This window comes from Sander lucioperca, chromosome 4 (assembly GCF_008315115.2).
Source record: "Sander lucioperca isolate FBNREF2018 chromosome 4, SLUC_FBN_1.2, whole genome shotgun sequence".
NCBI classification, from domain to species: Eukaryota; Metazoa; Chordata; class Actinopteri; order Perciformes; family Percidae; genus Sander; species Sander lucioperca.
The window spans coordinates 37,402,247-37,424,036 of record NC_050176.1 but is presented as its reverse complement, the minus strand read 5'-3'; the positions used below and the strand labels follow the sequence as shown (position 1 = coordinate 37,424,036).

General features: G+C 39.6%; 1 protein-coding gene across 1 annotated transcript; it reads left to right on the top strand.

The window, feature by feature from the left end:
• The first annotated feature begins 11,383 nt into the window (after positions 1–11,383).
• On the top strand, positions 11,384–21,018 carry hand2 (heart and neural crest derivatives expressed 2). The gene is made up of 2 exons (XM_031295401.2): positions 11,384–12,660; positions 19,360–21,018. The coding sequence occupies exons 1-2, from the start codon at positions 12,037–12,039 to the stop codon at positions 19,483–19,485; spliced, it is 750 nt and encodes a 249-aa protein (XP_031151261.1). The 5' UTR covers positions 11,384–12,036; the 3' UTR covers positions 19,486–21,018.
• Positions 21,019–21,790: the final 772 nt, after the last annotated feature.

Genomic DNA, 21,790 nt, shown 5'->3' with positions numbered 1-21,790 from the left:
AACCATTTTAGTCATTTTTTAAGCAAAAACCAAACAATTGGCTGGATTTTATCCAGATTAATCAATACAAATAATTGTTGGTTGCAGCCATACAATTGCCGTGGGGGGAATTGTGTGTGTGTGTGTGCTTTCTCTTTTATTTTTTTATTAAAATATTAATACTAAACTATTGTATCACTGGTATTGCTGTTATAATCATTGGTGCTACCAGTACTATGACTGTTGTTATTATGTTGTGGATTGGGAGGACTGAACTGGTTTGGAGTCAGTACCTGATGCACTAGACAGCCAATGGGAGTTGCTTAGCACAACAATTGACCTGTATTTCCAAACACAAAGCCGCTCCCCAGACCAAGTCCTGCAGAGGTGGAGGCTGCTCTAAAGGGGATCTGACCTGCACAGACCAGCCACCTCCTGGGTCTAGAGACGACCTAACTCAGACGAAAGCAGAATCAAGGAAGAGGAGGGAAACTAGCTGAAACTTAAGAATAGGAGGGGAAAGAAAAGGGGGAAAAAATGAAAACATAAATCTCTGCCCTGACCCAGATGTCCTGATATATCCCACCCAGATCTGCAACCTCTCTTGTCTCTGTCCTAGGGGCTCCTCTCATTTTCTCTCTGCCGTTGACTTATATTGCCTCCCCCTTTCGCTCTCTCTTTCCTCTATATCTTTTAAACAAGAAACCTAGCTACTCACGCAGGCACGGGCACACACACACACACACACACACACATACAATAATCTAAAGCAAATACTATGCCCCCTACCTTTTTTTGTTTGTCTGTTTGTTTTTAGTCTAGTTCCTCCTTTTGCTTTTACTGTCTTCACGTTGATCCCTTGTATTGCGCAATAATAAATAAATAATATTTACCACGTATGTTTATATGTATGTATGTACTTGTGAGTGTGTGTATGTATGTATGTATGTATGTATGTATGTATTTGTATATGTATGTACGAGATATATATATATATATATATATATACACACATACATACATACTGGTTGCACTAGACAGCCAATGGGAGTTGCTTAGCAGAACAATTGACCTGTATTGTCAAGCTATTCATTTCCAGTGACCACCAAATATTATGGATGTACTGGTCATCTGCCCTTTGTCACCAATGTTACTATGTCGCAATATTAGTATATCTTATCTTATTTACACTTTTGCGACTGTATCAAATATACAATTTAACACTTAACTTTGCTCCTCTGAATAAACAACTTAGCCCTAGTGCAACACATACATCTAAGGCAATACCAGATAAAAATAAAATGTATTTAAATACATAAGATAATGTAGATAATGTTAAATATTATATTTTTCTTTTAACCCCTTAAAACCCTTGTGTTGACTTCGGGTCACATTGACCCATTTTAAATTTTTGTTTTATATCAGAAAATATGGGATGTAGAAATAAGCGCTGAAAACGTGTAGAAGAAAAATTTAAAACATTGGAAAAAGCAAAAACAACGTCAAAAACTTCACAAAAAAAAAGGTTGAAGGGAAGACAACACAAGGGTTAAAATGATCCCAGACTGTTATGACTCAAACGGGTTTCAGTTAATCAAAATGTCAGTACAGAAAGATCAGCCATCCATCAGCCTCCTGATGAACACGCTGCCATTTCGGCCCTGTGGGGCTAAAAAGGAACAATTCCTCCAGACCACAACAGGGAAATTTCCCCTAACTGAATCCCCTGAAACAGAGACAGACGTGTCATATGAGCAGTGGGGATTGAGGTTGGGAGCCCAACATGTTCCCAGACTGTGTTCACGATGCAACTTTTTTTGACATACTGTTTTTGATCTCAGGTTGATCCATCTATCCATCTGACTGTGGGTTTGAGGGCAAAGAGCCATTTCCAGAAATGTCAGACTGTTCCTTTAAAAAACTTCGGAATATTTGTGTGGCTCACAAGCAAAGCACACACTAGTATGAAATCACACAGTAATATGATAAATCAATCAATGAATAAAAAGATTAAACAAGATAAAAAAAATGAAACATGGAAAGTTCACATTTATTTAAGATGCATACCATGCTCCTGAGACAAACATAACAGGTCTACCACCAATCCTTGTCAGTCTATTGATCCACTCTTTAACCCCTAAGGCCTGTCTAGTCACTTATGAGAGAAAAATGTGTGTTTTGGCAATGTGAGGGTGTGTGATATGTATCTTTTGACTCTGTGAAGATGAATAAATGGTGTTGTTTTCTCACACGGTGTGAGTGTCCCTTCCCTGTTTTCATTTCTCTCAGGTTTCAGCCAGAGTCCTTCTGTTTCAATCTGAGCTCTCAGTTTTACAAAGACACTAATCCCTCAGATTAACTGTCTCTTTGGTCTCTGAGGGATGCACTGACCATATGGAGAGGACCTGGGGAAAGCATTTTGAGTCATTTTTCTGGTTTAAACATGATCCTGCTCTGACATGGGAATAATCATCCAAACAAAGTAAACATGTTTAAAGTGGCTATATGTAACTTTCAGTTTGTGTTGATTCTAGTGACTGCTTTAGACAAAAGTGGAAGTGTTTTTACCACACCTGCTGTCATAAAGGTATTTTCTTCACGCTGCTGTATTATCCACTGTAGATTACTGAGTTAGTGTTACGGGGAGGTCTATGAATGTTTTGCTCAGACAGAAAATCATTCATTTACAATAAGCCGGGTAACGTTAACACTGTCACTGTGTCACAAGCCAAAGCTGTGCTGCAGTCTTGTGTTGTAGCGTAGACTGTTCCACCCTCTAAAGATGTGTCTGATGTGAACACACGCACACAGGCAGATAAAGCCTCTGTGTGATGACTCAAGGCACAGAAAATACAGAGGACCCATCTTCACTTCCCCAGAATGTATTCAGCAATCACATGTTTTCTCCCAAAAGTGTTAAGCTTCTGTGACAGTGAAATGACAAGAAATACAAATACCTCTTGATGCACATACTGTAAATGACGGACAAACTTGAAGACGAAAAGCTTGAGGTGCTCTTCTTAACATGTATGTCCTGCTGTTTATTAAAGTTACAATCTTGAAGATCTTTGTTCTCTGTGGCGGCACCTTTGACAATAAGCGATAATTATAAGTGTGTTTTTGGATATCACTTTCCAGAGATCCAAACCCTACGTTCACTCGCAACGCCAGCTGTGACCGGACTAAACAGCACGCCACTTCACACACAAGTGAGTTGAAGAGTGAGTCTGTTGCGTTAGCTCAGCCAACCTTCTCTGACACACCAAGTCCTACTGGGTGATGGAAAACGCAGCACAGCTTGTGAACGTCACCACCCAGTTCTTAATACTGCAAATGCAAGGGCTTCCATCAGTGGGCCAGAGGCTCAATCCCTATTGTGTTAGCTCATTCTGCAGTACATATAGTGATTTAACAGACATTCAATTAAAATCTTTGAGATGATTATGCAAAAGTCTGCATGGTCACAGAAAGGGGGCCTTAATCAAGGATGGACTGGCAATCAGGAGTGCCGGGACCAGGTGGACCATTACACAAATTGGGCCAGTGCAATAAGAATAAAGAAAACACCACAGAGGAAGAGCTGAGCAATGTGGTTCTGGATGGCTATCATAGACTCCCCTTTACAGTTTATTTGTCTTTTAGTATTGTTTAACACTGACTCAGCTAGCTGTGGACTCTTTCTGACTCTCTTTACAGTACATCACTAACAAAGCTAAAAACAGCATAAAGGTATAGCTAGAAAACTCAGATCAGATTTTTTTAAATAGCCAGTAACTGCATTTGGTACTGCTGTTGGCGGTATCAGCCTCACTGCAGATGAAGGAAGAAGATGCAGAAGACAACTATGTAATATTTAAGGACAGTCCAAGGATGTCCACAGCAAGTGTTGTTTTTTTCTGCATGAAGATTAATATTTCAGAGAAAACAAGCTGTCAGTCTCTCAAAAAGTCCAAAAGATTTTCAAATAACACAATGACAGTTTAAAACCCCAAGAAGTCAATATACATTTATTTTTGACCACATTTTTGGCGGTACCTGTGGATTTAGAGGATGATGGTCCATCTGTCCAGCACTGAGGGAGATTTCATGGGGTAGCTTGTGGCTCAGAGCTAGAGTGGTCAACCCATAACCACAAGGTTGGGGGTTCAATCCCAGCCTCCGAGGGCAACATGTCAAAGTGTGACAAGTCTAGACAAGTTGCTCCCTGGATGTGTATGAAAGAAGCTGTCCACTGCTCCTAATACAAAATTCTATTACTGCATCCTGACCCATCGGTCAGGATGCAGTAATAGAATTTTGCTACATTCTTCTGTGTGTATGTGCCAATTAAGGAATAAAGTTGTTTTTTTGTTTAATAACTACCAGAATGATTCACTTTTATTTTGGCAAAGCAATATTCGTAGTCCCCAGGGGATGACTCTTGATTTTCCTCCCCCCTGACTTTTCCTCCTTTGCTACCATAATGTCAAAATTTCCACCTGTACTCATCAGATATCAACACTGTGATTCAGTCATATCAGGATATCACAAAACCTAATGGGTCCCCCAGAGAAATTGCATGTGCTAGTGAAAAAAGGTCAGCTTTGTACAGAGTATATCTCAAAATCTAAAGGCCAGTTTGCAATGAAATGTACCGAGCACTCGTGCTCCCAAAGGGAATAAATCCCTTTGATTTGGATGACCCCAATGGTTTTTGATAATTTGCAGAACTGAGTTTAACAATTGCTACTACTTAATAGATGTAGGCTAGATTGGTTTTTGTCAAGGAGAAAAGGATTTATTTCCTGACAGTATAACCCACCTTGTGGTGATCAACATCAGGGGATCATGCTTTCTTATATTTCATTTAACACTACTGGTTATAATTAAAAGTATACCACAATGCGATGTTTGCAACAGATAAAGTCAGCTGAGCTCAACACATGATGACTGTAGCCTATAGAGTTGCACTATAGTTGTAATTGAGTCCAGGCAGCAGCAGCAACAGCACTTCACTCTGAAAAGAAACTTCCGCTGCTCTGGAATGTACCTGCACGTCATCACACAGCCTGACACGCTCTCTCTCTCTCTCTCTCTCTCTCTCTCTCTCTCTCTCTCTCGCTCTCTCTCTCTCTCTCTCTCTCTCTCTCTTTCTCTCTCTCTCTCTCTCTCGCTCTCTCTCTCTCTCTCTCTCTCTCTCGCTCTCTCTCTCTCTCTCTCTCTCTCTCTCGCTCTCTCGCTCTCTCTCTCTCTCTCTCTCTCTCTCTCTCGCTCTCTCGCTCTCTCTCTCTCTCTCTCTCTCTCTCTCGCTCTCTCTCTCTTTCACACACACTCACACACAGGCCCTGCTACTATGTCAGGTTTATTTGTACAGAGGAGGAATGGTTGAGATCAGAGGAGAGGGCACATGGTGTGTGTGTGTGTGTGTGTGTGTGTGTGTGTGTGTGTGTGTGTGTGTGTGTGTGTGTGTGTGTGTGTGTGTGTGTGCGTGCGTGCGTCCGTGTGTGTGTGTGTGTGTGCGTGCGTGCGTGTGTGCATGTGTGCGTGTCGGCCTGCTCTGTGTAATCCATCTATGTGAATGGGAGCTGTTGCAGTAATTTAGATCGGTTTGTGTCTCCTGATAATGATACATAATTAGACTGTAGGTCAGTCGGTCAGGCTCCTGATCTCTCCCCTTCTCTCTCTTTCTCTCTCACACACACACACACACACACACACACACACACACACACACACACACACACACACACAGAATGCAGCCCCCCCTTCAACACTTAAACAAATATAAATCATATGCCTTCCTCACAGAGAATTCCTCCACACATTCCAACCCCCATTCTCTTCTCAGGTCTGTCTCTCCCACATTATAACCAGCACGAAAAACATATCTTATTATCTTGAACCATCATTTATAACCAATTAGAGCGTGCAAACATTAGTAACGACCATGTTTAGGCTGCAGCTAGCACTTTGAACCAGTCGTAGTCTTATCAATTTTAGCTGTTTTGCACCTATACTAAACCCTTCTAACCTTAACATGGTTTACACTGTTTGTTATCACCACTCAAAATACCAGTTACAATAAACATACATTTCTGTCAGTGTTAACTTATAATCATTTCAACAACTCATATAGGCTATTCATTGTATAGCTGCCACGATTACGGCTGTTTATCTGTTGCCGGGATATATATATTCACCCCATACATGTTTTACATTTTGCTGACAGGAAAGACTAAAGCACAGATATTTAATTGTTTCCCTGTAGCCTGTTTTCTAAATTATATTCCCTTAGTATTCCTTGGATGTTGTCTCTGTTTCTTAGTCATTCTCGGATCAGTCATGGAGTAATATCCATCTAAGTATGCTATTGTATTCATGCAACTGTCACAAAAAGTGTGCATATTCACTGATTGTGAAAAGCTGTCCCATGTGAGTCCTACCATTACATTTCAGCAACATGAACATAATATGCCTGGGCTTCATACTGCATTACCCTATGCTCTAAACAGGTCTGTCAGACAATTGAGGCTTCAAAATCCATACAGCCTCACAGGCCAGGATTGAGTCCTAAAACACAGAAGGCAGTTGGCTTTTCTGAGACCAAGGTTGCACCGCTGAAATGAACTACACTTTAAGTGGGGGTTTGGTTAAAGCCTTTGAAAGTTTGTGATCAGTTTCAAGTTTAGCTCTGTAAAAACAAATTAATGACTCAACAATCTCATTTGTGATATTTGCTGTTTGCGTCCCCTAAAAAGCACATTGCTGACAGTTCTGCTGACATATGATAGTTCTTAGTCTTTTCATTGAGAGGCATTTTATTGCATTTAGTGTCATACATGGATGATTAGACAGTATTACTACTATTAGAGCATTATGGACGAATAGCAATACAAATTCCACTTAACATTTAATATGGCCTCTAATCAATGGGTATGGGTAACAATGGGTATTCCCAGTCTTTTGAGGTCTAATGATTGGCTTTGCTGCAAATCAAACCAATGTCTATTAAAAGCTGCAGTACTCAATATTTCCATATTAACAATAGATCAAATGACTACATGCAATGTGAAAGGGGTCAGCCCATCGTAGTGTTGATCCCACAGACAATTATCAACCAACTCTTCATTTTGCAGTTCCCCTGAGCTCAATTTGTATTTTAACATGTTTCAGCTAATTGTTTTGGTTTTACAGATTGGTTGGTTTTGATTCAGTCCTACTGCTCTCATCAACTCAATTTTCAGCCCCAGCAGGCAGTTATTTTCAGCCAAAAATACTCTGTATGCTATAACTGCCCAGCAACAAAAGACTGACAAAGTTAGCAACTAGCTGGTGAACACATGGAGCATTTAGCGGCTAAGAAGATCAGATAGTTCCCTCCGGAGTTAGTAGACACCAAAAACAGAGCTAAAGTAGAGTGAAAATTTGGACTAACGCTATCAGGTGGACAAAAACTTGACTCCAAATGAAGGATAATGTTGCTCTGTATCTGCTGGATGTAAAAAGAAGGAACTGTTTGCTAACATGTTCACCTTTAGTAGGTTATACTATGTCAGTGCATTAACAGCTTGTTCTGCTGCCCCCAAGTGACCCAATGATAACAGCTTTAAACATTGTATTGATTCAATTGATTCATTTATTCATTTAATATTGATGTGCCTTGCCAAAATATATATCTTTTCATTACTGAAGTCAGAAATGAAGACAGTGTCCACCCTGGGGAAATTTAGCCTCGTTGCCATCTGGCTACTACCTGGCTCTTTACGTTCAGTGTGTCCACAACCTGCCTGGGACCAATAACTCTCTGTATGAAATCACCACATCACCCAAGCCCACATACTGTCCACAACTCATATTGGTCTGCACCCAGTTCTATATCTCCCTCTGCCCAGGGCTTTATGTCTATTCCTGACATCTCTAGAGAACCAAAAGTGGGGGTTAACACCAGAATGGGAAGTCCTTCTCTGGACGTAGGAAACATATACAGCTTCCTCTGTCAGGCTTCTGGCATTTTCTTACTGTGGGAAGCATGCTAGCTGTGTTCAGCACCTTACTTTAGATTCACATTTACAGCACTGAAACTAACAACACGCGTCTCTACACCAAATGCAGTACCTCTTCTTCAGGTCCCGATAGCTAAACAGTGTTATAGTGGAGATGTAGAGTCGATAATTGACTGAAAAAGTTAGAAGGCTAGAAGAATATTAAATATGCAAGCATACATAAAGTGCATAAAGTACATAAATTCAGAAGTAGCAAGTATATTCAGGAGCCCTCAAAAGGGTCATCCAAAGGTCCAGCAAGATTTTCCAGGCATCCCTAACCAAATTTCTATTAGTATTCAATTTAATGGAAATTAGCATAATAAAACAAATAATGTTTTTCCTCAGACTGAATATTTGTTGAGATTACTAGTTCGATAATTTGGTATCATGGAATTGTTCTAAATTTCTAATGGCTCCTCTACTGACTGTAAGCAAATTGGACATTTCTAATGGTGAAACTTAAGAAAGCCCAGGTTTAAATTATTCTTACACCTAGACAGCTTTATTAAGAGGAACAAGGGTATTTTATTTATGTATGTATTTATTTAGACCTATGTATTTATTTATTTTCCACATGGCTTAGATCTAAGTTACCATTTGATTTCTGGTCTATCTCTGTCTGTCTCTCGCTCTCTCTCTCTCTCTCTCTCTCTCTCTCTCTCTCTCTCTCTCTCTCTCTCTCTCTCTCTCCCACTCTCTTTGAACTGAAGTAGAAGTATAGAAATGTTGTATTCATTCATATTTGAGTAAATATGTGTTGGATCTTTTAGCTGCTTGTTTTAATACGTTGGACATGAAAGCTCATAAGTATTAACATCACTGTCATGCTAGAGTAGAAAGAGAAGAATAACCTTGGACGTTTATATCGAAACTTTATATCGTCCAGGGCGCCGTGTTGTGACCCCTCTGAAATGGATAGGAGGGATAGTCTTGTGCGAAGGCTACACATTTTCAACTTCATTGTGGGGATTGCCTTGTTCAAAAGCTCCTTGTGTTGAAATAAACGGGAAGAAAGAACGTGTAGCAAAACAAAAAGGAAAACGTTAAGGTTCTGAAATGTGTTCAAAACGGCTATTTCAAAGTTCAGCAGCTCCGGAGATCCAGCGGGCTTTTCTTTTTGCTGAAACTGAGGAAAGCGGTCAGGAGGTCGGTCACAGTGTCAGCTCGGAACAGCCCGGACATTTTACCGGGTGCACTTTTAGGGTACATGAAGTCGGATTTCAAGTTTTCTGTTAAACCTCATAAACTGTAGCCGTTATAGGCTAGTGCAACTGCCTGGATCGCATGTATGCTGATTGACATCAACAGTGTTTTACTTTAGAAATAGGCTGTTATTATTTTATTTTTTATAAATGTTATTATTGTTATTATTATTATTATTATTATTATTATTATTATTATTATTATTATTATTATTGTTGTTATTATGATTATTATTATTATTATTATTATTATTATTATTATTATTATTATTTTATATACATTTAGGGCTTATCTATCTCGTATATGGACGTATGAAACGTCACATCCATAGTATTCTTTAGGTTGCATCTGCAGTTAAACCTTTCCCAGCTTTAATTTGGTCTCATAGCTGATTTGGAAAACGGGTCTTCTGGAAGGAGCAATAAATGATTTAAGGACTAGGCTTCAACGCTCAAGTCAAATTCACAGATAGCCTTATAGCCTATCTATGCATGTTTGTAAACAAACAAAAAAAGAAAAAAGAAAGAAAAGATTAGAATTCGTCTTTCTTTAGGCTACTGTAAAGTAAAATACACAATTATTTAATACAGCTACTTAAAGTTCTAAAAAAAAAACATTACAAAGGCATGTGGTAACTATTTAATTACATATGTACAAAAAGGCTATACCTACATAACAATGGTATTTTGTAGGCCTATGGAACATATTACAAATCACAAGGAAATGATTAAGATCAAATTTGGACTTTTTCATTACTCTTAACAAAATAAAGTAAATATAGTGCCATTTTTACATTTGGGATCATTTTTCTAGGATTATTATCAGTGAACACTGGGAAATTAGAGCCAACTGTCCACTGACCATTCTTTGGTGTTGCTATCGTGTGTGTGTGTGTGTGTGTGTGTGTGTGTGTGTGTGTGTGTGTGTGTGTGTGTGTGTGTGTGTGTGTGTGTATATGTGTGTGTGTGTGTGTGTGTGTGTGTGTGTGTGTGTGTGTGTGTGTGTGTGTGTGTGTGTGTGTGTGTGTGTGTGTGAAAAATCCCTGCTTTTATAGCAACGAAATAAATGTATTTATTTAAGTCCAGAAAACTGACATGCATTGCACAAGTCCAGGGCTGGCTAGTGTCTGTTTCTGTGGCCTTCACAGAGTGACTATTTGACATCATGTCAACTGTAAATATGTGGACCACTGGTTCCTTCATTTGCTCTGCTAGCACAAGTTAAGCCAAACTGAGAACACACAACCCAAATGGTACCCATCAGATACACACAGCGTACCAGGTCTCCCCAGACGTTTGCTATTGCCATTTTGAATTATATAGGCTACGAATTTTTAGGACTAGATAGTCCGCTTGGCTTCAACAGATATGATATGCCCCCTAATCAATACAATTAAATTGAACTTGCTTATCAAAATGAATGATGAATGTATTTCCAAACACCAGCTTTGTATATCCTGGTTTCTCAAGATACACACTTTTTTTGTAAGATCATTTTTTGGCATTTTATTGGACAGTTTAGCCATGAAAGGGGAGAGAGAGGGCGGATGACATGCAGCAGTGCTGCGGCGAGGACTGAACCTCTATACGCTCGCCCCAGCGCGAACCCAGCGCACGCTCCACCAGGTGAGCTACCCAGGCGCCCCCAAGATACCCACTTTAAATCATTGTAGCCAATGCTATAGGCTATATATCAATAATAATATAGCGTGTCCTATTTAAAACTGGAAAGCAGTGTTATATTTTTCGGAAAACGTTTTGAAATAGCCTATAGGCTACATAAATAAATCGGCCTACTTAAAAAACGGCATATAGGCTACTGACAGCCTACATTGTGGCTACCGTATGTGTATACTAGTCAAACTTTATGCTAGAAACGAGAACAGGATCATCTCCCTTTATTCCTGACCTTGTAAGCTAATTGTTGCTGGGCATGCGTGCGCGTGGCCCTCGTGTGTGTGTGTGTGTGTGTGTGTGTGTGTGTGTGTGTGTGTGTGTGTGTGTGTGCGCGCGCGCGCGTGTGTGAGAGAGCCAGCAGGTCTATTTAGCAGGCCCATTGACATTAAAGAGAAGTAAACAGAGCCTGCAGACGGGGCCAGATGAGGGGGCGGGGGTTCGCCATTGGTTGACAGATGCTCTGAAGTCAGTTTCTCCTCCCCGGTAGTAAAGATGACGTAGTAAATCAGACTCTCTCTCTCTCTCTCTCTCTCTCTCTCTCTCTCTCATACAGACAAGCTGGCTTTACCATAGCTCAGTATCAACTAGCCAGTAGTGACCCAGTGCCTGCCCAGACTGGTCCTGCCTTGCCAAACGGCTCTGAGGCTGACAGCTAACTGACTCACAGAGGATGAGATGAAGCACAGGAAAAAGGAGGAAATAGGCTACACACTGTGAGTGAGTTTCTAAAAAGAAGAAGGAGAAGAAAAGGATCGAGGGATAAACGCTGCTGTGACTTTATAACTAGAGGGAGAGAGAGAAAAAGAGAGAGAAACAATGTCTTAGAGGAGGAGGAGTTGTTTGAACAGAACTAAGCGGCCTACAGGGCCACTATACACAGGACTAGCCCGGGTGTAGCCTACTGTTGCACGGAATAGGCTATAGGCTACCGACCGTCACGATCGGACCAGGCGGGTTGTTTCTGTCGGAATCCGCTGGGTGATTATCCAAGATGCAAACATCTGCCCTGGACAACCGTTAAACAGCGAAGGCGAGTTTACTGCTGCAGCATCCGAGAAGGACCTGCGTGTGCGTGTGCGTGTGTGTGTGTGTGTGTGTGTGTGTGTGTGTGTGTGTGTGTGTGTGTGTGTGTGTGTGTGTGTGTGTGTGTCACTATGAGTCTTGTCTCGGGCTTCCCTCATCACCCGGTCATGCACCACCACGACAGCCACCACTATTCCTTGCATGCGGCGGCGGCGGCGGCCGGTCGGTGTCACGAGGATACCGGGGCTCCTCCGTACTTTACGAGCTGGCTGATAAGCCACGCGGATATGTCCCCCACAGAATATAGCCTCGCGCCCGGCTACAGCCCAGAGTACCATGGCAACAGCGGCGGCGGGTCCACCGGCGGCCTGGACCCCCACCATCATCATCACCACCACTACGGACCCGGCAGCTTGGTTCCGGGGGCCGGCGCCATCTCGGTGAACGGAGCCGCGGTGGGTATGCACCCCCACCACACACATCCTCGGCCCGTGAAACGGAGACCGACGGCCAACCGTAAGGAGAGGCGGCGGACCCAGAGCATCAACTCGGCCTTTGCGGAGCTAAGGGAGTGTATCCCCAACGTCCCGGCCGACACTAAGCTGTCCAAGATCAAGACACTGCGGCTGGCCACCAGCTACATCTCCTACCTGATGGACATCCTGGACAAGGACGGACAGCACGGAGACACGCAGGCTTTTAAGGCCGAGCTGAAAAAAACGGAGGCCCGGGAGGAGCGGAGGAAGAGAGAGGCGGTAAGAGCATGACATAGGTCTACATATGAACCTATGAGGCCACCATTTGTACTGAACGTCTTTTTTAATAACAGAAGAGTAGGCTAAATAACTCAGATATCAGCCTACCTGTTATTATTGCTGGAGCTGACTCAAACCACATTATTTTCTGGTTGAGTCTAAACCTACCATAAAGGAACACCGTGGTAAACAGAGATAAACTAGTCTATTAATTATAGCCTATAGTGGATTGTAAACTTGTCTAAACGTAGCCTACTCTTGATTTTGTCAATTGCAGTCGCCTTTTTTAAAAATGAATAATAATAATAATAATAGTAATAATAGTAATAATCATAATAATCATAAAACATTTAACTGGCATGAGTCATGACTTAAATTCAATTCTTTTTAAGGGAGGAGATGATTCATTGTTGCTTTTCTCAAACTGAATTATTGCACGAAGATTAACGCCTGAAGGTCACAGTTGACCATCCTGTGAATACCTTCTCTTCATTAGTTCTAGCTACTGAGTCAAAAAGGCAGCTCTGACGGGAAATACAGTAGGCTAATATGAAAACGTTGTTAACAGAAACAACATTCATTTTGTTCATTGCTATTCACGTTAGGACAAAAACAGACCATAATAAATAATACAAAATAAGACAATGTGAGTAAAATCAGCGTGCGTATTGGTAACACATTAGAGAATTTATAAAAAAAATAAAAATTAAAAAAACAATGGGCCAACTCAGCTTTTTTAAAACATTTGATTACAGATCAGTTTGGACATGGCTATAATCCATACGGAAATGTGGCCTATTTGTTCAAATTCAAAATCTACTGTTCCTTTATACAAGAAAGAAAGAAAGGCGTGAACAAATTGTTCAAAAAAGGAATTACAAGCCTATTAAAATATATGGCTGCTTTGTGCCAACTGAATGAATGTAGGATCCTGCGCGGCTATGTTTTAAAGGTCGTGGGTCACTGGCTATCAGGCCTTTACATTTGCGATCTGCAAACGAGGTTATTTTTGAGAGGATAACGTTATATATTGACCGTTGCAAGAGAAAGTAGAAGGTGTATGATAGACTCCGCTTCAATGGTTTTTTTTATGATCTGCAACCCATACATATTTCTGCATCATTACAAAAATGGCACAGCAGGCTAAATAAAGTTGAGCTCAGCGGCAATTTGACTGAGATTCACTAACAAGCAGGAATATTTTTTGCTGATTGTCTAGACTAATCTCATTTATTGATTAGAAGATGAAGACGGAAGTCTATGAATAGTCAGCTCTCGGTGGGCTATTTTACAAAGCAAGAAGATGAGGATAATAATACAAACAACAGGGAAATGTAAAGTAGGAAACCGTTATTCTGTAATATATATTTTTTTTATTTTTATGTAATCATAAATGGGCCTATGCAGCCTATAGGCTGAATCTGTCGTCTACGGAGACTCTAGCATTACACGCTACCAGTGTAGACCGTCCAAATACCATTTAGACCTCACCATTTGACACACACAATGTTTTGTCATCTTTAACTAAGTCAGCAGGCCAGAGAGCTAGCACAAACCCAGCTAAAAAAGCCAGGCTACACATGAGAGAAAAAAGTAAACAGCAACACAGGCGTTTTCCTGTGCATGAATTACGCACACATACACACATGGAATCTCATAGCCCTATTTATTTGGGGGAGAAATTTGAAAAAGCCAGTGAAGCATCTAGGGGAGACTGCTGAAGAGAGAGTAAACAGTAACTTGTAAGTGTGTTTACCCATTTTTATAATTAACACTTGACTCCTTAACCATTGATTACTGAAAACATATCCCCATACAGTTGAACCATATAAAACAAAAAGATGTTTACACAATAATTGTATGGTCCAAATGACCAAGTCCATATAACGGTGGAGCCAGAAAATTGGTTGCCATCCTCAGACAACGTGGAGCCAGGAGGGGTCAGGTTCAGCCGTGTAGACCCAGCACTAATATTCCTATCAACACTTTGATGCTTTCATCCCTACAGTCCACTTTATTATCCACATCATTTCGGTCCCAGCTCTGCATATGCTGCCCATATCCTATGACTACAGCTTTACAAGCACCCTAAGGATTCATTGTTTGGCACATTGGAGACATTGAAATACCTTTCAGCTGTGCTTGTTCGAACACAGTAGCTACTACCAAATTGCTATTTTATTTATATTGTATTTACATATACATATACTCTGTATGATCATACTGGCTAAAGCTAATAATGTAGGGTATTTTAATGTACTATTACGCAAACAGAACTAAGCATCATTGATTCTACTGTGACAAAACTGTCTGCCTGTTGTTTTGATACATCATCACATCTCATCTTATCCAGAGATAACATCGAGCTTCAGTCCAGGAAGGGAAATTAAGTGTAAAATAAACAATACATGATCATAGAGAGCAGGTCAGAATAGACAAGAAGAAAATCGAACAGAATAATTATTTCCTGTCTGTTGCCTTAACGTGCTGCCTATAGGAAGTGTGGTGCATAATTGAAGCCAGAAAGCAAATTTTCCTCACGTTTCAAACTGCAATCACTAATAGAAGGATGTAGTCCTGTTAATAACTCATGTCAACTCTGTCATGAAACTCCAGTCCTGGATTCAAATACACACTCCCCCTGCTACAACTGAGACACTACAGTTGAATAAAAAAATAGGCTATATATATGTGAACAGAATTCTTTAATTTGTTTAAAAATTCCTTCACCATTTATTTAAAATGAAACATGTATGAGAGGAGTAACTAAGGGAGTTTGATTCTCAGTGCAGATAAAGTAAGCACTTAATGTTGCTTATGCTCCTCAGTCTGCTCTTACATTAATGATGAAGTGGTTAACCCATAAGTGAATTTAAAGTGTATTTAGAGGATGACCTCTAAGCTTGCAAATAAGGGGGGACTTGAGGTAATAAACCCAGTCATTTCAGGGACTCTGAGTTTATATTACACTGCAAGAGAGAATTAAGATAGGCCAGATATTTCAATTAAAATAAGTTTTTTTTTCTTCATCCACACTGTTTTGTTGTATGTCACTGTTTACAGCTATGGCCTACCTCAGGGTGGCCCAATGTGGATGATGATGTTTATTGTACTGCACTGGAATAATCCAAAGATCCTGTTTGTGCAAAATCGACTTTTGTCGATGACAAAATATGTGCATGTTTAATCTTTACCTGAATTATGTTATCACAGTGCAATGGCAAACTGATGGCAAATGTAAATTTAGATCATTATCTTAAATATTTCAACTTGGAGCATGATACAAAAACCATTCGCCTTTGGTGACAGACCTGCATGGTACTGACTGAATTACGGCACATCTTTTTATTTTGTTGCAGTGCTACAACCTGTTTTGATTGCTATCTATCATACGTGGTGGCATTTTGGTACAGTCAGTGATATCAAGTAAATGTGCAGGACATAGAGAGCTGTAATTTTAAATGTTGCTAGTGCTGCTTTCAGCAGCCTGACTGGGAACACAGTGATACATCACTTTGAGTGATATGTAGCCTGCAGACTAATAGAGCCTGAACTAAGAGCACATGGGACTGGAACCTTGCAAGAACCTTCAAAAATCCTTCAGTTAAGTGTAACAACACACTAACAAAACCCCTATCGGGTTAATATAGACATTGCATAAAAGATCTAAAGCACATTTTGAGTACATTAAGCTATATGTATTCTTTTTTTTATTTTTTATAATATCAGAAAGTTATAGTACAGGCTGTGAAATGTTAGTTAGAAGTAGGCCTAGTTATGACATTCAATTAGATGACCATTTTAAATGTTTACCAAATGATTAAATGACATGAAAAAATGATATGTTCTTATAATGACATTAGCCTGTGATGTGCTATTCATAACAGGGACATGTCCAGAATAATAACCAAGATAAACTCAGTGTGTGTAAAACCATAACTCCTTATTCAAATAGGCCTAAGTATTTGATCCACATCCATTTATTATTATTATTATTATTATTATTATTATTATTATTATTATTATTATTATTATTATTATTATTATTATTATTATTATTGTTGTTGTTGTTGTTGTTATGTCGCTTTTCGTGTTACTATTTTATAATTTGATATTTTATGAAACCTTTACTGTTTTTTACTTTGTTGTTGTGATGAAAGAACATGACCGAGCTGTTCTGGCCGATGAGGCAGCTGCGGCCACGAGACTAGAACACTACACAATAAACACAACGGGGGATGAACTTGTTGGGTGTATAGTTGTGTAGGCCTATATCATTGTGCACAGCCTCCTCCTGTTTGCAGTAATAACTGACACGTTCTGCTGGCATTTTATAGGACCTTATGGCTTTATTAACGCACCTGGACCGAAATATGTTTGCGAATCAGGTCGATTTGGGTTAGGCCCGATACGTCCCATTTTTTGCTGTTTTTTCCCCACCACACACACACATAAAGAGTTACCCTGAAAACACAGATCTGGCCGTTTCTGATCGTGTATTAAAGCCTATAAGCACATTTCTGGAAGGACACCAATGAGCACTCTTTTATTTAACTCGTATCTTTTTCTGTCTTTGTTTTTCTTTCATTAGTCTAGTCTAGCCATGTACATTTCCAGTACAGGCACACTTAGAAATTGCAGCATATTGACAAATAAATATTCCTCAGTGGTGACAAAATATTAAAATCCGTTATAGCCTACTTTAAGTAATAGCAAGAAAATCCTACATTTTTCAAACGTAACAAGTAAAGCATTTAAATGTGTCAATAATAAAAGTAAACGCACAGTGCAGAGGGTTGAATTATGAATGCGTTTACATGAAGGCGCAAGCCTACTGCAGGAGTTCTGTTTGAGCAATGCTTATGTTTTATGAGATTATCATGTGTTTGATATTTTATTCCTCACTCTGCAAAAAGAAAGAAGCTTATACTCAAAGGCCACTATACTTCAAAGTCACCCAAAGTTAGAATTTAGGCTACTGTGTTGCTTTCCGCATCTAGTGCTGGACTGGATGGATGGCTGATGGAGTAAAGTGTGTTTACCGAACAGAACAGTGGTTTACCGCTTCATTGGTGTGGGCTGTATTTGCTAAAAGCAAGGCGACATTATGCTGTCACATTTTTATGAAGTTTGAAGTATAGAGAAACATGATGAGTCGGGGCTGGTGCAAATCCTGGAGATACTGTCTTTCAGAGAGAATAGACCGATTGAATAAGAATGACTACAGTCGACATTGTTAGCCTGTAGCAGGTCAGTGTCACTGTGTCATCAAACACAACACTCAGTGACGGCACAAAGTCCGTTCATGATTTTTCACCGGATGCTTCTCTAGTGGCAAAATGTCAAGATAATAACTCACCGCACCATAAATCCATTTTTAAATATTTATAAAGGAACTATTTGCTCATTTCCAACTATTACTTTATAGCATGGGTATTGTCTCATTGCTTTGTTTTGTTGCTCAGTCCACACATCAAATGCACTTTAATTAGGAGGTCCGATCATTATTATTATTATTATTATTATTATTATTATTATTATTATTATTATTATTATATTATTGTCAAAACAACTTTGTTGTAATTTTACTCTCCTTTTGCGTGCGTTTGTAGCCTATTTGTGGAAAAGGAAATACAGCGCAAAAATAATTATAATACTATAATGCTTTTCTACCACATGTACATTAATCTATTTTTGATTAGGCTAAACGACTTCAGCTGCTGGCAGATGCGAACCGCAAGTCTTAACGAGAGGGCTCGGAAAATAAGAACAATATTTGAGACTTTATTTAACTTTGAAATCTACTTGGTCCTGCTCTTCACAACAATAGCCTAAGTCCTTCCGTTTACTTTACACTGTTCACAGGAAATGCGTTATTGATATAAGCGTCCACGTGCACACACATACACACACAAGCAGATTTGAACATTTTATAAAACTATTACAAATCTGTAGGCTATTAATGATTTTAATTATGCTGTTATACCCGAACACCCGAGTAAGGCAGGTGGCATATATACATTTGAAAGTGTGGAGCATGTGAACACTAACAGGTTATTCTTCTATTAACTTTAGTATCGTAATGTTAATAAGTCTAATAATGGCTATCTAAAAAAAATCACTGCAAACTGTAGGCCTATAGTGTTCTAGAGCATTAACCAAATTAACAGATAAAAACATTATGCTACGAAGTGTGACCTGAAAACCAACTCTCATAAACATTCAGCAAAGATCAACGTCTAATATCCAGTAAGGTGTTATTATATATATATATATATAAATGTATCACGCTGCACATTTGAGAACAGTGACAATGACAGAAATGTAAAATCATTTCCATGGTGACAAAGGCTGCTGTCAATCGCCTGTCTAGCTATAGGCTATATATTTTTTTTCCCATACCAGCCCATATAAAGATAATTCAAGATTCAAAATCCTTTATCAATCCCACAATGTTGCAGCAGCAAGGGAAGGAGAAGTACAAGACACAGATAAACAAACAATAAATAAGTATAAGTAAAGAGAATAAATAGCAAAATGTATTTACAGTATCGCACAGTCCCATTTTGTATTGCTATGGGTTTATCAGTCCTGGTGTGAGTGTGTTGTCCATGTGGTCTACTGGGAGCAGGGCTGATTGTATTAAAACATAGATCAATATGCATAACATAAATAACAATAACTGTCACGTGTCTACAGGTGGAGATCCCTAAGGCAACATCATCGTCATCCTCATCGTCATCCTCCTCGTCAGCGGGCGATAAGAAGAGTAAAGGACGGACAGGATGGCCTCAACATGTCTGGGCTCTGGAACTCAAACAGTAGCGCCTCCCTCCCTCTCTCCCTCCCTCCCTCTCTCCATCCTACGAGCTGATAGCACCCTTTCCCTCCGCCAGCTCTGCCCTCGACGAGAGTGATGATGGGACATTAATGACGCGCTATGATGAACTGGAATGGCAGTCATCATCGTCATCATCATCATCATCATCATCATCATCTCTCTGGACCTCGACGCTATTACCTTCCCACAGAACGGCGGACTCTGTAGGCCTATTGCTTGTAGCTCCGTTCATCTTACTGTGGTGAGACACGAAGAAAGTTATTATAGTTGGAGTTCCTCATAGAACATAACTTCAGATTTATAACTCTCCCACCTTTCATCAGCGAAGGCGCTTTCTGCGCTTTTGTTCTGTGTCAGAGTTTGACCCCCGACCCCGAATGTCCTCCTTAAATTGTACCTCGAGAAAAATGAAAAGAAAAAAAAAAACCTCATGAAAATATCACAAATTCAATGGTGTTCTTAAACGTTTAAGTGAGGATTTGAATTGAAAAAACAAAAACATTCAAACCAAAAACATCCCAAATGGAAATAGCCTATTCTAGACGTTGAGTCAATCATTATTTCCTTAATATAACATAGCCTAGTAGATGTGAGTGGAACTTTGGAATAGGCCTATTTAAAATACAGCAAAAGTGTATGAGCTTGGACGACATATGTGCGTTAGAGCAGCTGCGTAGGGTTGGAGGGGGAAGAACCGGTTCAAATCCATCATACATGATCCATTCTATAGGCTAACATTAGAGCCTGCACTGTTCCTCACCGTCCAGTTGAACCATACTGAGTTATAACTCTCCGGTTCTCTTGAACCCATTCTAATGAAATAGGTGCTGTTTGGTGGATGGGATGTAGTCTATGCTGAATTAAAAAGTGATCTAAAGCTCTAGGTTGTGTTCTACCAGATGTATAGCCTACGTTTTCCACTGAGCAAAGTAGGATAGCTTTACACCACTGCTAGATTGTGAACGGAGTGCGGCGGAGTCTCTCTTCCTGTCGAGAAAAAGGGTTGGGATTGACGGAACCATTTCTCTCTCTTCGAAACACCCCCCACGCCACCACCACCAACACCACACACACACACACACACACACACACACACACACACACACACACACACACACACACACACCGTGTTCTCTGCTTTATTTAACGGAACATATTTATGTGCAATGCGGCCGTTAGAAGGACCCAAACAGCCATTCCGCTGACTGATTTCGGACATTTACTGAGTAGGCTACCTTTGATCTAACGACAAACTGTATGTGAAGCTCGCTCTCTCTCTCTCTCTCTCTCTCTCTCTCTCTCTCTCTCTCTCTCTCTCTCTCTCTCTCTCTCTCTTTCTCTCTCTCTCTTTCCTCTCGCAATTTTTGGTTGTAAATGTAATGACGTCACAACGATGACGAAGTGTCCATGTTGTGGTGTGAAAATGTGCTGGGAGTCTAAATAATGTTTTATGTTGGTTGTAAACAGTGTTATGAATTTAATAAACCACCAGCTGGTTACATGGTAACTGACGCAAACTGCGTTCATTTCTTACTTCCAATTGGTCAAACAGCATCCTCCTCGCTAATTTATAAAGGTTTGAGAATGAAGTAACAATGCAATGTTATCCACTGTAGCTTCGATACGTATGGGAAAAACACATCTTCCTTAAAGTCCTGTGTTGTTCAGCGTGTGAGTAGGGCTCCCTATTTCAAAGGGGAGTAGCCTAATAACCAAACATAACCTAAAAATCATTTTCAATTGTCACTTTCATGTTATGACCAAAACTGAGCCTGGATATAGTATAGAACTTTTGGACAGGGATGCAAAATAATTGATAGTCTGCATCAGTGTCACATATACAAATACACATTTAAGTCATACAACATACATAATTTATGTTGTGGTGTAATATAATTCATTTTACAATTTTTTTTTCTTTACCTCCTCATGATTTCTGTATTTACATTTTTTTAAAGGCCACTTTTTTGATTATTTAAATTTGAGATATATTTACAAATATAATTTAAGAGCTTGCTTTATTGACATATGTTTACTTTCTAATATAATAATAGTTTTTCTCAACTGACAAGCCTAAACATGAGGGTTTTACTTCTGTAAATAGAACTAGTAAAAATACTAACTAAAAATATAAACATGGAATGGCATTTAAAGGATTCTTTTAAATGTCTTAAGTTTTTTTTTGGCCCTGCTAGACACAGCTTTATATGGAGTGCATGAGGTACCACAAGTGCGAGGACACTTTAACATCATAAAAATAAAAGGTCAAATATTACAATTATAACCCAA

Coding starts and splice junctions, on each gene's coding strand:
- hand2 (XM_031295401.2), top strand. CDS start 12,037: ATGAGTCTTGTCTCGGGCTTCCCTCATCACCCGGTCATGCACCACCAC. Junction 12,661..19,359: donor AGCGGAGGAAGAGAGAGGCG/GTAAGAGCATGA, acceptor ACGTGTCTACAG/GTGGAGATCCCTAAGGCAAC.